At 44.8% G+C, this 14,432-nt stretch overlaps 1 protein-coding gene across 1 annotated transcript in view; it reads left to right on the top strand.

The window, feature by feature from the left end:
• LOC147438875 (fanconi anemia group D2 protein) overlaps positions 1-12,796 on the top strand; it is a 100,690-nt gene extending 87,894 nt beyond the window's left edge. Inside the window, exons 27-31 of the mRNA XM_086484836.1 lie at positions 11,331-11,391; positions 11,472-11,527; positions 11,804-11,860; positions 11,941-12,061; positions 12,147-12,796. Coding sequence (XP_086340962.1) covers positions 11,331-11,391; positions 11,472-11,527; positions 11,804-11,860; positions 11,941-12,061; positions 12,147-12,313 — 462 coding nt within the window. The 3' untranslated portion in view covers positions 12,314-12,796. The remainder of the gene's footprint in view (positions 1-11,330; positions 11,392-11,471; positions 11,528-11,803; positions 11,861-11,940; positions 12,062-12,146) is intronic.
• The last annotated feature ends 1,636 nt before the right edge of the window (positions 12,797-14,432 follow it).

The raw sequence follows: 14,432 nt of genomic DNA, 5'->3' as shown, positions 1-14,432 counted from the left end.
AAGCAGTGATCTCGGATCTCTGTAGGAAGACCCAAGATAAACCGCTCAATTTGTTCTTTGAACGAGATCTTCTTAAATGAAGAGGCGGGTAGAAAAGAGCTCCAGAGTCTCTCGCAATAAGCGTCCATTGTATCCTTCTTGGTCATCCAAAGATGGTTCCAAGCAGTTCGTATGTCGCGTTCATACTCTCGAGTCAGCCAAGGAGAAATAAAAAGCCTTTTGAATTTCAGCCATTTGACTGGCGTTGTCTTATTTTATAGAAGCGTGGACCACCAAGTTAGAGCATTCCCCTTAAAGGAAGAGGCAACCCTCCAAATCTTGGAGTGCTCTGCATAATGCCCTCCTGAGAAAGCTATGTCAAACTGCTGTATACCAATACAAAACTTTCGGGTTTTGCGCTGTGATTTCCGGATAGGCCTGCCATGTTAGTGTCTGCCATGTCATCATTTTTTGTAGGGGTTTTTCCCGTGGGGACTATCCATGCCTGGGTAGTGTGTGTATGCTACGTCACCAGTTTGCGACAACAATGAAATCCCAGAGTACCATATCAAAAGCCTTTTCACTGTCTACCTGCATCACAAGGACATCCTGCTGGGTATACTTTGCATATTCCATTCTAATCAATACATTAGCCAAATTATCCAAAATCTAGTGACGAGGAATAAAGCCATATTGCGCCGAATGGATACCAGCCATAAGAGGTTCCTTGATACGGTTCACAATGATTTTAGCCAAGTTTTTATAAATAACCGACATAAGGGTTATTGGCCGCCAATGCGAGAACTGCTCACAAAGCGCTTGTTTGGGGAATAACTTCAGCAAACCCTCTTTTCAAGACATCGGCAAACACTGCTTCGCCCATGCAATGTTCATCATGTAAAGCAAAGGTTCTTCCAGAGGCTCCCAAAAGGACATAAAAAATTCCACAGTGAGCCCATCCCAACCAGGTGAACGCCATCTGCCAAGAGCAAGCAATGCCGTGTGAAATTCATTTTTAGTAAAATCCGCCTCCAAGGCCAAAGCATCATGAGGCAGGACAATTGAATGCACTGTAGATAACAAAAGTTGGCGTGCATTAATAACTTCAGCAGATGCCGCGGGGGGGCGGCGAAAACATTCCTAAAATGTGACACCATGGCATCCTCAAGCTCACGCCTTGAAGTTGTCCAGGCTCCAAGTCGGAACAGAACCCACTTAATAGTTTGAGAAGCCCTTGAATGATGCAAGTGCTTAAAAAACTGTTTCGAGGCACATCCCTTGTCCACAGAAGCTCGATGGCGAGCACGAGTCTGCCATTTAACCAATTTTTGTTTATCATTATGCTGCAAACTCACTCGGGCCTGACAAAGGGCTGTCAATTCACTTTCTGACAATGAACGTGTGTCAGCTAAGAGTTGGAGCTGTTGATACATATGTTTGGCCTCCTCAACATCGCCGCGTAATTGAAACATGTACTACTTACCATAGTCTTGAATTACACTTTGCACTAGTATAACAAAGCGAACCAAGCAACATCAGGATCAAGATACATTTGAGCAACCAAGGGGGGAATAACATCATAAATCATCTCGCGGAATGCGTCATGCAAAAGATAAGTATTGTTGATGTGCAGCAGGCGTTTCTTAGAAAGAGGCTGATCAGAGTGTACTTGTCCATAGCGCAACAGCTTCACAACAGGAGTATGATCAGATAAAAGCAAAGAATGGTATATGCGCATTTTGCATACAAACTCATCAAATTGTTGCATGCCGAGGACATACCACCGATCTAATCTTGCACGATATGTAGAAAAGGCATTATGTTGAAATGTGTACCCCGAAACATTAGGATGCAAGAGGGTCCACAAGTCCAACCTTTGTGTGCATGCAACAAGATTTGTCCAGGCCAACAATTCTATGCTCAACATGTGGGAATGTCTTGTGGTATTATCCGACAAAGCGGGTGCATTGTTAAAATCACCACAAAGCAGGGCATTGGAAAGCCATGGATAAGAAGATATCTCATGCCACAAAGTAGCTCGTTGTCCCAAGGCTGTATACGCATAGACACCACCAAATTTATAAATGTGACCATTGATCGTACATTGGACCATCATCAACGACCCTCTGGATCATTATACGCCAGAATTGGTTGCAACTCATGCCTAACCATAATCAAAACACTCGAAAAAGCCGACAAACCAGCATATGCTATCCAGTATCCTGCAAAGTACGAGCATTGCCCAACATATTCATGCTGATTATGCTCTTGCAAAACCACAATGTCTGCCATACATGTATGTACATAGTGCCAAGTTAATCTCCATTTGTCAGGGTTACATAACCCACGCACATTATATGAAATGCATTTAACACAACTATGCATTGAAGACATATGTACAGAGGCAAAGTAAGGAAGGGACTAAGTTGACGTGCCCATAAGCACATCAACATCAGCAGCCCGTGACTCAACCACAATATTCTGCATGCCTGTCTCAGGGGCAACAAGGCCTGCAAGTGATTGAGAAGTACCATGAACCACGTCATCTCTGTAAGAGTGCACCACCTTATTCCATGCATCCGCAAGAGTGCGATTATCATTACAGGGAAGAGGTTTTTGCCTCGGAGATTTCACTTTAGGAGGTACATAATTACGAGAGGAGAGTTGCGAACGCATTTGAATAGTTTTCTTGGGGAGTCACCCAAGGAGATCCCTTTGTCGAGTCCACCTTTTTTCCCTTGTTTTTGGTTTCAGGAGTAGACACAGACTTTTCTTTACTTGAAGGATTGGGGGAAACAAGAGGTTTGACCTTGCCTTTATCCACAGATAAAACGTCAGGCAACGCAGCAGCGGAAGATCTGGGATGAGGGACTTCCCTCTCAGTAGAAACCACAAGCTGAGGAACAACTGAAGGAGGGGGTTGCAAAATAGGCTCAAAACATTCAAATTGCATGTGTCCAAATTTTCCACAGCGAAAGCATGAATTTGCAAATTTTCCCCATCTGAGCTTAAAAGGGCGTTTCCCAATGAGTGGGTCTCCCGAATTGACAGTAATACCTTCAGAGGTGGGAACATCCATATCCTAAAGCACACAAAAGCGATTTGTATTGGCATCAAGCTTAGGAGGACGAATTACTTTCCCCAAACGTGAGGCAAGCATAATGACGCCAAGTGCGTGGGAAATCGAGAATTTCCACCCATACCGAGCACTTATAACGGATTAGACTTTGATAGTCCTTGGTAAGGGCCCACGGCAATACATGTGTCACCTGAGTACCAAAGAACAACGGAGACAACTCAAGCAACATATTACGTGCATCAGTGTTTGCCAACAAATCTTCATAGAATCCTTTGGCACCGAAGTAAACACCTCGAACCGCCTAGCGTTTAAGAAGAAAGTCTACCCATTGACCCACATCTTGTGCAATAGGCATCTTGCCCGGGAAGAACATAATAATTGCATTTAAAGCATATTGCAACACTCGGTCCATCAAAGCTTGAACAGGAATGAGCACTTCAGTAGTGGGTTCCTGCCCCTCCCAAGCATTTCGAGCACCTTCAAAATCTTCTGACAAACAAGCTCGGATTTCACCCATTTCTGAAGACTTAGGTGCCATCTGTTTTCTGCGTTTGTATGAGCTAATAAAGGGCACAGCTGAATTGGACATGCACTGAGAGCTCAATGTTACTAACTACTGGAAGCCAAAAAAACAAATTTTGTACACTACAAGATCCGAAAAAGTTCTCTGTACGCAAGTCTATTTACTGAATAGGAACTGCATCTAAGCAAAGTGATAATCGAACACTGTCTGTGCTACAATAAGCGCCAAACCTGAACTGCTCTCCTCAACACACACACACACTGTCTCTCACACACACACTCTGAAGCAAACCAGCAACAATAGACGGAAACTGTACAGGGCAGGTGTTGACAGACCAATGAGCTGGTTGCTGTAGGTCCTGCAATTACACAGGCCACGCAGGGCACAATCCATGCAGAGACGCAGTTCGCGTTGGAGGTCACTAGCGTGGAGCTCACAGCCAGACAGGGCACGCAGGGAAACCTTCGGCAGAGGCTTCAAATGCAGAGCGCGTCAAATTTCCAATCCCACACCTCTCTCTCTCTCTCTCTCTCACACACACACACACACACACACACACACATACCCCCCCCCCCCCCCCCCCCCCCCACGCACGTGCACACACACACACTTTTTTTTTTGTAAATCTGCTTTGATTAATTTACAAGTGGGAAACCTCAAAGTGAGGAAAACCCACGAAGAGAAAGGGATACAAAACACGGAGCACTATGAGGCTCTGAAGGCTAGAAACAGTCAAAGTAAATCCTGTAGGCATCAAGAGTGATGTCTCCAACATCTTAGGCAAAATGCAGCGCTTGACCAAGAGATAATTTGAAATAGGGAAAGGGGTCAACAAAAGTGCCCTGGAACATTAAGGAGTTCCTATGGTGCCATGTGGCCCACATAGTCCAAAATCTGACCTAGGTGAAGAACATCGCAAACTGTGATTGCGGTGACCGAAGTACCCCAAAAAGCCAAAATCGTCTGTGAAAAGAGCCGGAAGGAAAACGCAGCCGAAGAGCAATCGACGCTTGCCGAATGAAGGCTCTGGAGTGACGACAACACCACAGTATGTGTGGCACGGTCTCCTCAACTTCAAGGCATCTGGGGCAACGAGAAGGCGCAATATGCCGAGCATGCAACACATTGCCAACAAGTAGAGCTCCCACCAAGCACCGCCACAAGAAAACACGTTCCTTCAAAGGCAGATGACTCTGCCAAATGCGAGACAATGTGTGTTGCCACCACAAGGATGACTCAAAAAGCGACCACAGCTGATTACCGTGATGCACAATCCATACATCAGATTGAAGGATGGCATAGACATTGGCAGCTGAGATGCAGTCCAATCTAGTAGTAGCCAGATTCCAATCAGAGAGGCGAGAGTCCACATCTAGAGGAGAAATGGGTGAATGAGCAACAAGCATCCTTGAATCTCTTGCCAGAGAGGAGAATAGTGAAGGCCCAACCGAGAGCGGGAGACGGCATCAACGAAAGAAAGAACATAACCCGAGTCATCAACCACCTGATGCACCTGAGATATTCCTGTTTGGGAAGGAAAATATGCTTGGCGAGGAGACCGTTGAACCAAAGTTGAAGCAAAAACCCTGCTCCAATGCAGACTCTCCAAGCGAAGAGAGTTACCCCCAGAGGATTGTCGACCATCCCAAGCCAAATATGAAGTGACAACCTTCCAATCAACAATTAGAGAAGAAGTAAAGGGACATCCAGGAATGTGTCCTTCAAGCTTCCCAAAAACATCCCAATAAGTCGGTTTCCAATGACCAAAAGAAGGGGTGACAATGTGCGCACACAAATGTGTGACCATGAGAGCCCAGGGTTGCTGTTGCTCCATCGAAACTGACAACAACATAGCTTCCCGAGCCAGAAGATGATGTCTCAAGTCCAAAATATTTAACCCCTCCAAGCCGCTTGGGAGAACACAGCTTGTCCATAGATAGAAGCCAATGGCCCCTCTTGCTAGACGAGGTTCGCCAAAAATGCTCTAAAATATTGGACATAGGGACTGCAAGCGCAACCGAGGCCAGGATAACAAAGGCAAGTAAAACTCCACATAAGCCACAAGGATGCATTGGATAATCTTGAGACGCACATGAAGTGGCCACGTCGACAATTTCCAATAATTCAACTTGGAATGTAGACGTTGGAGCACCCAATCCAGTTTCTGCATAGCCAATACATTCCAACCCAGCGGATAATCCAAATGGCAAACCAGAACATGTGGAGGAACAATCTCCCCAGGCCACAATATCTTATGCCAGTCACACTTTTTCAGAGGCAATAGCTTGGATTTGCAAAAAGTTAACTTTGAGACCTACTGCCAATCCAAACAAGTGAAGAGTATGCATAATCTGTTGTACATCATCATAGTTATTACGAGGCATGAACAAAGAGTCATCCGCATAAGCCTGACCAACAAATTGCCGACCTAAAGGTAAAGTCAGGCCATGTAGCCTACTAGTGGAAGTCAAGGAATCCAAATACATAAACAAGGGATGAGTAGCGATCGCATAAAGCAAAGCACTCAGAGGGAAACCTTGCCTTACCGACCGTCCCAAAGGCCAAGATTCAGTGAGAACCATCCAGCAAGCCTGCAGAAGTATTGTGTGCATACAAGAAAAGCACGACACGGGATAGCCTAGGCCCAAAACCCAAATGTCGCATGGTATCCGCAATGTAACCCCAAAGAACAGTATCAAATGCCTTTTCAATGTTGACCTGGATGACTAAGACATCTCGAGTATATTTTGCATATTCCATACCAATGATGACATTCGCGAGGTTATCAGTAATTTGACGTCGCGGAATGAAGCCGTATTGAGATTGATGCAAGCCTTCATGCAGAAATCACTTGAGTCGGTTAGCAAGCATTTTTTCCATTAATTTATATACCACAGGCATGAGTGTAATAGGCTGCCAATGTGAGAATTCTTCACACAATGCATGCTTAGGTATCAGCTTGAGCAAACCTTCTTTCCAACAGGAGGGCAATTCCTGTTGTTCCCAAGCTGTATTCATCATGAACAATAGAGGCAACTTTAAATAATCCCAGAAAGACAAGAAAAATTCCACAGAGAGACCATCCCAACCAAGAGCTCTCCATCGACCCAAATCAAGCAAGCTGGCATACAATTCCGACTCAGTGAAAACAACTTCCAAGTCTTGAGCCTGCCGCATCGAAAGAATGGAAGTAACATGCGATAGAAACATGTGACGCGCTTGGCGAGCTTCTCTCGTGGAAAAAGAAGGGGCCTCAAAAATCTTGCCATAATGAGAGTGTAGGGCTAGTGCTAGCTCTCGGAAAGTGGAGGTCCACTCCCTTGACGGTAATTTAACTCTCCATATAGCTTGAGATTGCCTCGAGTGATGCAAATGCTGAAAGAATTGTTTATAAGCACATCCTTTATATGCAAAAGCCTGTTGACGAGCTCGAGTCTACCATTGGCCAATTTCCTCTCATCATTGTGCCTTAACATAGCACAAGTAGAAACGAACTCAGTCATTTGAGCCTCAGTAAGAGAAGAATGATTAGCCAAGTGCATTAATTGGCTACAAGCATCCTTTGGCTGATTAACCTGTTTCCTTAATTGACAAATAATCCCTGCCATAATCCTGTATAACCGATTGAACACGGATAACAAAGCGGAACCAAGCTATGTCCATATCAACATACATCTGGGAGAGCAAAGGCGGGATAATATTCACAATCATAGCGCGAAAAGGCTCATGCTTGAGATAAGCATTATTGACATGCAAAAGTATCTTCTTGGTTAGGCGATCATCAACATCAAAAGAGCCAAAACGAAGTTTCAAGCATACGCAAAAATGATCCGAGAGACACATAGCATAATCAATCCTCATCTCGCATACAAAGTCATCATACTGTTGCATGTGAAAAAGATGCCAGCGATCCAGCCAAGCGTGATACATAGATTGAGCATTATGCTGAAAAGTGAATCCTGGATCAGTCACATGCAACAAGGGCCACAAATCAAGCCCATTACAGGTCGACATTAATTGGTTCCATGATTGCTGTTCCATATTAAGCATGTGAGAATGGTCAGTAGTATTATCCGCAAGGTTTGGTGCATTATTAAAATCCCCGCAGAGAAAGGCATTGGAACGCCAACAATAAGAAGAGATAGCACTCCACAACCGTGCCCTATCTGCAAAAGCTGTGTATGTATATAATCCTCCAGATTCGAAAACTTCCCCGTTAACAATACATTGGATGACCATCCATCTCCCAGCCGGGTCATTAAAAACCAAGGTTGAGAAGAGTTCATGTCGAACAAGCATAAGCACTCCAGAATGGCCAGCTGATCCTGCATAAGCTATCTAGTAGCCCGCAAAGTAAGAAGTCTGTCCTGCAAATTGGTGCTGGTTATGCTCTTGAAGAACCACAATGTCTGCTTTACATGTATGTAGATAGTGCCAGGTAAGCCACCACTTGTCGTGATTGCATAACCCACGCACATTATAGGAGATGCAATTCAAAGAACTATGCATTCTATATGGTATATACAGTGGGCGAGGAAACAGGAAAAGAAAGGGGGGAGAAAACTCAAGTACCAGTGCCCATCGACACATCCTCCCCAGTTGTAGGTGCCTGAGAAGGTGGGTCAAGACTTGGACCTGGATGATTGAAAGTAAATGCACCTTGCAATGAAGAAGCTTCGCCTGTAACAACTTCCTTGTAAGAGCGAACCACCTTGTCCCAAGCTTCAGCCAAAGAAGTGTTGTCATTACAAGGGAGTTTTTTCTGAGCATTATTCTTGAAAGGAGGCACATAATTACGAGAAGATGCCGGAACACGAGCTATAGCAGCTCTGTCGGGTTTCTTGGGCATCATCCAAGTTTGAGAGATCGAAACTTGTTCTTTTTCTTTGTCTTTAATATTTGGAGAAGCAGAAAGTGCAGACAATTGTAATTGTTTCCCCTTGCCTTTAATCGCCCCAGCTGTTGGGGAGGAGGTTGAAACTCCTTTAGTTTGAACCTCAATAGAAGATTTTGGAGGCGAGCGAGGATGAGGAGCAGGGACGGCTGAAGGAGGTGGTTGCAGATTTGGTTTTGGACATTCGGACTGCATATGATCAAATTTGCCGCAGCGAAAGCAAGAATTTGCAAACTTGTCCCATTTAAGCTTAAATGGACGCTTTCCAACCACTGCATCCCCATAATCGATCGAAATACCTGCTGGTGTGGGGATATCCGTGTCCCATAGAATACAAAAACAGTTTGTGTTTGCGTCCAGCTTAGGAGGGCAAATGACTTTGCCTAGCTGAGCAGCCAACAAAGGAAGAAAATGACGCCAAGTGCGAGGAAACTCGACCACCTCAACCCAGACGGGACACTTGTGAGGAATGAGACTTTGATAGTCCTTGGTAAGAGCCCAGGGCAGCACATGAGTCATCTGCGTATTGAAGGAAAGAGGAGACATTTCAAGTAGAGCATGCCGAGCATCCATGTCGGCCAGCAAGACTTCGTAGAACCCTCGCGCGCCAAAGTAAACCCCTCGGACTGCTTGCCGTTGGAGTAGGAAATCAACCCATTGGCCTACACCCTGAGCCGTAGGCATTCTACTCGGGAAAAAAAGAATCACACGTTAAGTGCATATTGAGCAACATGATCCATAAGTTCCTGTGTAGGAATGCGCACTTCCATGACAGGAGCGGGTCCTTCCCAGGCTTGACGTGCATCCTCGAAGTCCTCATGCAAACATTCTTTGATAAGACTCAAAGCATCCATCGCCGAGGTTTCCATGGCTTTCCGACGCTTATATATACACTGATCAGTTTCGAATCCAAGTGAAGCTCACACACACACACCCACTCTTTTTTTTGGGAGGTTTTTGATATATGATTGCTATAGACACAAACAGACACACACACACCGGCTAGCTGTACAGAAACACTCACGCCTCTCTCTCTCAGCCAAGACGACGGAAGGACCGCGTGCAGGCGAAATCAAACTTCAACCCCCGGCGCGCTGTGAAGGGCCTGCACAAGGTAGAGGTTGTGCAAAACAGAGTCGCGCGACAGACGAGTGGACAAAGGATTCACCACACCCCCAAATCCCCCACGAGCGTACACGTACATGCACACGACATAGACACACATACATGCAGGCTGGCTGTACAGAAACTTTCACCGACACACCAACAGCAACACACGAGCTGTACCGTGGCTGTACTTTGAATCGAGGCTAACTGCGCATACACACACGACATAGACACACACTCACGCAAAAGCTCCAAAGACAGCGCGTTGCCCAACTGTACAGCGCGAGCCACAATAGGGCAGCAGGGCGCAAGGGACGCGCAGGGCAGAACTCGCACGCGCGCGCACACACACACACACACACACACACACACACACACACACACACATCCCTAGACAAAACGCACGCTGAACAAAGGCCTGGAATCAAACTGCGCAGAGGCAAAGAGCTCCTAGAGGTGCAGGGGCAGAACGCACAAGGCAGGAGGGGCGTTGACAGAACGCGCAGAGCCCAAAGGGCAGTGCTGAAGAGGCTCAAGCGCGCACTCATGTAGGACAGGGTTCCCTTCGTCAATCTCTCTCTCTCTCACACACTACACACACACTCTGTCCAGCTCGCTGACTAGGGTGACTAGGGCTGCAGCAGGTGCCACAAGCAGAACAGGCCCTCGCTCAAAGTCTGAACAACTACGCTCACAGACAAGCTTGTGGTGGCCGTAGTGGGCGCGGGAGGTGGGCATCTCACTACTACAACACTAACGCCTTTCAACCCCCCATTTGCATGAAGTGCCTCTTGTTCTGAAGCGTGCTGCCTCTGATCAAGAAATATCCTCCGACGGGTACAAACTGTAGCAACATGTCCCTTCTTGCCATAAATAAAGCAGTGGCCAAGAAGATCAATAAAGAATACTCTTGAAAGATTTCTCCCTCATGGATAGTCAGGAGAGAAATGAATTGCGGAGAATTCTTTGCTAAGAATGGGTAAAGAACCATCCTAATGGAGATTGTGTGATCCTCATCTTTAGGACTCACAACATTGCCAACCACAAAGCCCATACATCTCCCAATTTCATTTACATGTGGGGCATATTACCTGGAAATCTAGCTATAAGTGTGATTCCACCATCAAGTCCATTGAGATCCATTCCTTGTGTCCAGCTGGCGAGAAACCTTATAGAAAAATGAAAGTCCACAGGGCTTTGTGCTAAGACCGCTTCATCTATAGACTCGAACTGCACTCTGAAGAACCGTCTCCCGAGAGGGGAGACAGTCACAATCTTGAAATTGACATACAATAGGGAAGCCTGAAAATAATAGAACATATGCTTCCCATCACTTTGCAGGCCAAAGAACAAGACTCTAAGCTCATAGTAGATTTGTGAATGACGTGGAAGGTGTCAGCCCAGAAGAAAGACGAATACCAAGTGTAGAAGCGGAAAGGGAACTTCAGTGCAGGCTTCTTGCTTTGGGCATGAGGGAAGCTTTTATTCAACATTTGGAATCTTGGGATCATGCTTTATGGTCACATACCCCTTTTTCCTTTACCATAAGCCTTCATATGTATGGTTGGCTGGGTCTGCTGTTTGCCCTTGAACAGTGTCTTTTCAGAGGGGAACATTGGTGAAGCTTGAATAAGCTTCAATGAAGTTTTTTGCGTTGCCCATTCTACTTCATTTGTTAGGCCCAAAGCACTTTACTAATTTGTGGGACTCTCATAAAGCACATGATTAAATACTTGTTTGTTTTGCAGGTTGCCATCCATTCAGTTGCGGTCAAGTTTGGAGGCAAATTTATCGATATTTTTCTGAAGGGTGAGCTTGATTTTATTTCTCCACTGAGACGAGCTTCAACCGTGGGAAGTTTGTCTGACCTACTGATTAAACGGATGTAGGAAATGATGTCTGGCAGGCTCAATATGCAGCACATAAAGACTCGATAAATGCAGTAGTAAGTACTCTATGAATTACGATATAAGGCATGCTGTCTGAATGCATCTTGTGCAAAGTGAAAAATAAAACTCCTTCAAGGATTTGTAAGACACTGTAGATGGCTTGGCAAATATGGCAAATATATCTTAACAGTAATGCTATAAATATAGGATTTGGGGCGAATCTTCTGATTTTTTTCACAAAATTGACACTTTAAAATGTATTTTATCCTAATAACCCTTTAAAAATAGCCATTGGCTATAAATAGCCCCTAATTATTATATTGGCTATTCAGATCAAAGAACTTCAGAAGGCCACAAGGACCATCCAAACTCTGTGTTCAGAGGCTAAGGTATCTAGCTATTGGAACACATCTCAACTGGCTAACATAAAAGTCTTCCTCTTACACCCTGGTTTGAAATGCTTGGCTAGGGCTCAAAGAAGCTGCCGGTTACCAGCAAAATTCCTGCAGTGAAACGTTCTTTGGAGCGCTATGTCTTCTGCATCAAAGCATTACTTCATAGCGTATCACAAGGAAATTCATTTTGGATGGGTAAGAACTGTCAATCCATGCCTCATCAATCTTCAATATATAAAGACCTGGCTAAAGACGGCATAGTTGTTTTATTTGCGGGCAGGCAACTTGAAGCATAAAAACCTGCGAGGAGAAGAGATAGGCTCCCAGCTTCCTGTTAGTGATGAAGAGAGGGGAGAAGCGGTATCCATTGATGAGGATGACGAGAATGCAGAGCAGGTGGACCTGGATGAAGGTGAAGCTGAAAGGGATGCAAGCGATGAAACTTGATGGGGAGCAAATTGTGTTGTTCATATGAGGTGATAGTAGCCCGTGCTTACACCCTTGGAGAATCTCAAGCCTGTCTGCTTTAAATCATATCGATCACAATCGTAACATGTGAAACATATGTCAGGGCAGGAATCAATCCTCTGCAACCGGTGTTACAATGCTTTTCCAAGGCAAATTTCCTGGCCATTTGACACCAAAAAGGCATAATCATTCCTAGAAAGTCCAAAATCTTCCTTCAGAACATTTGGAGGTGCTTACACTTTCAAGACATACTGCTTGGAAAGAATGCCAGCATGTTCATAAGTGGTGGTCCATAAAGCTTGAGAGTCTGTGCCTACCATAGCTCAAACCTTTTGGGTGGGCAAACCTGTGTAATAGAAGACCTTATCTATACCTTGAGTTTGATCTCTGTTACTTCTGTGTAACATCTGATACCTTACCATGTAAAGGAACACATTATAATTGTTGTCCTCTTTATCTTTTCCCATTTTTGTCGAGGCAGAATGCCTTCCAAACTGGTTTCTGTGTGGAGGTTGCTCTCCACAGTGATAAGAGAGCTCCCAGCATCATGCCATACGAGGAGATATTGGTGGTCAGATTAAATGAACTTTTGTTCACTGTCTAATCTGAACCAATAATGGAATTGAAGCTCGCGCGCGCACACATAGAGAAGAAGAAGAAGAAGAAGAGAGTTTTAACGTCGTAGGAAACTATCCCAAGAGACCTTAAAGATCTAGCAGACAAGGAGTTGAACTCAAGACCTGTTATGAGAGAGAGAGAGAGAGAGAGAGAGAGAGAGAGAGAGAGAGAGAGAGAGAGAGAGATGAAATGAAATATTATAGTAAACGTATGCAAAAGGCCAAAATGACCTATGAGACCAAACTGATACAATCTTGGTGGATCTAATACAATGTCTAGGTACAAAATAAAATGAACTAAAATCAAAGCTAAAATGAACATCAGTGTCTGAGGATGCATGGCATCGGGCGCTATTTGAGGATGTATTGCATCGGTTGTCGAAGAGCATCGTCAATGTTCACCTTTGTAAATAGTTGTCAAGGACGTCTCCCATGTCGTGCTAAAATAGTCTTGATCCTTTGATGGAGCTTGTGTCAATTTTGTGATACATTGGCATCTAGCTCTTCCAAGCTCAATGGCTCTGTCACTCAATATACCTTTGGTATAGGTGGACTCTGAAGTTTGTTGTGAAGCTTGTTCATCTGGCTGTTGAGTCTTTGCTCTAAAGAAGTCAATGATCTTGCTTTGTGAATGTCTCCCACTATCTAATCTCCTCAAGAGACTCTCCTTGTGTCTCCACAGCTCTAGCAAAAGGCATCTCTGATCTTGGTATCTCATGACTAGCCAGTGGTCCAAAGTGCTCTATGAATAGATAGTGAAAGCGGCCTCGTATCTCATAGTATACAAGACAATGACATGTGATGTAACTCTGTCTCTTGCTCTAAAAATCTTGGCCTTTGTTGCTACTCTCCTAAATTTGCCAGTCTTAGTCTCTAGTTGATGTGATGATGTACGCATCTAACCAATAGCACATCGTATCCCATGGGATAAATGAGTGTCCATATAGGTAGGTATGATCACATATCCATCCTCTAATAGAGCTGGAGAAGATGCTCTTTGTAGAAAGCCATCTTCGTCGCCAAGCTCTCGTATTGGCTCTATCCAAGTCTTCTTGGTGTCTAGTGGAATGTTTGATGAGGTGGGTAATCTCGGTCCGTGTGAGGGACAAGGAGGGTGCATCCAGTAAGTATTGGAAAGGGGGAAGTCTGTCCATGCTAAATCCATGTAGTTGAAACCATGATGTCATATGTGCATACCAACAAGATGTGTCTCCCTGTGAGGCCAATTGTCCAGAAGACTCCAAAGCTAGGTGAGCATATCTATCTTTGGGGAGATCCTAGATACTGTGTATAAAAGAGACGGATCTGATAAGTGCCTCTATGAGCAGTAAGGGAGAAGAGCTCTGCATGAATAATCTCGTGTGATATAGAGGCCTTGGTGCTAATCATTTGGGAAATCATAGAGACCAGAGGCTTCTCCAGACATCTCCATCCATTAGTACTGTCAGCTCGGCTATGATGGTCTACGGATGGTCCCCTTA

Source organism: Adiantum capillus-veneris, chromosome 16 (genome assembly GCF_014529385.1).
Source record: "Adiantum capillus-veneris isolate H3 chromosome 16, ASM1452938v2, whole genome shotgun sequence".
In the NCBI taxonomy this organism is placed as follows: domain Eukaryota; kingdom Viridiplantae; phylum Streptophyta; class Polypodiopsida; order Polypodiales; family Pteridaceae; genus Adiantum; species Adiantum capillus-veneris.
This window is presented reverse-complemented; position numbering and strand designations above follow the sequence as displayed.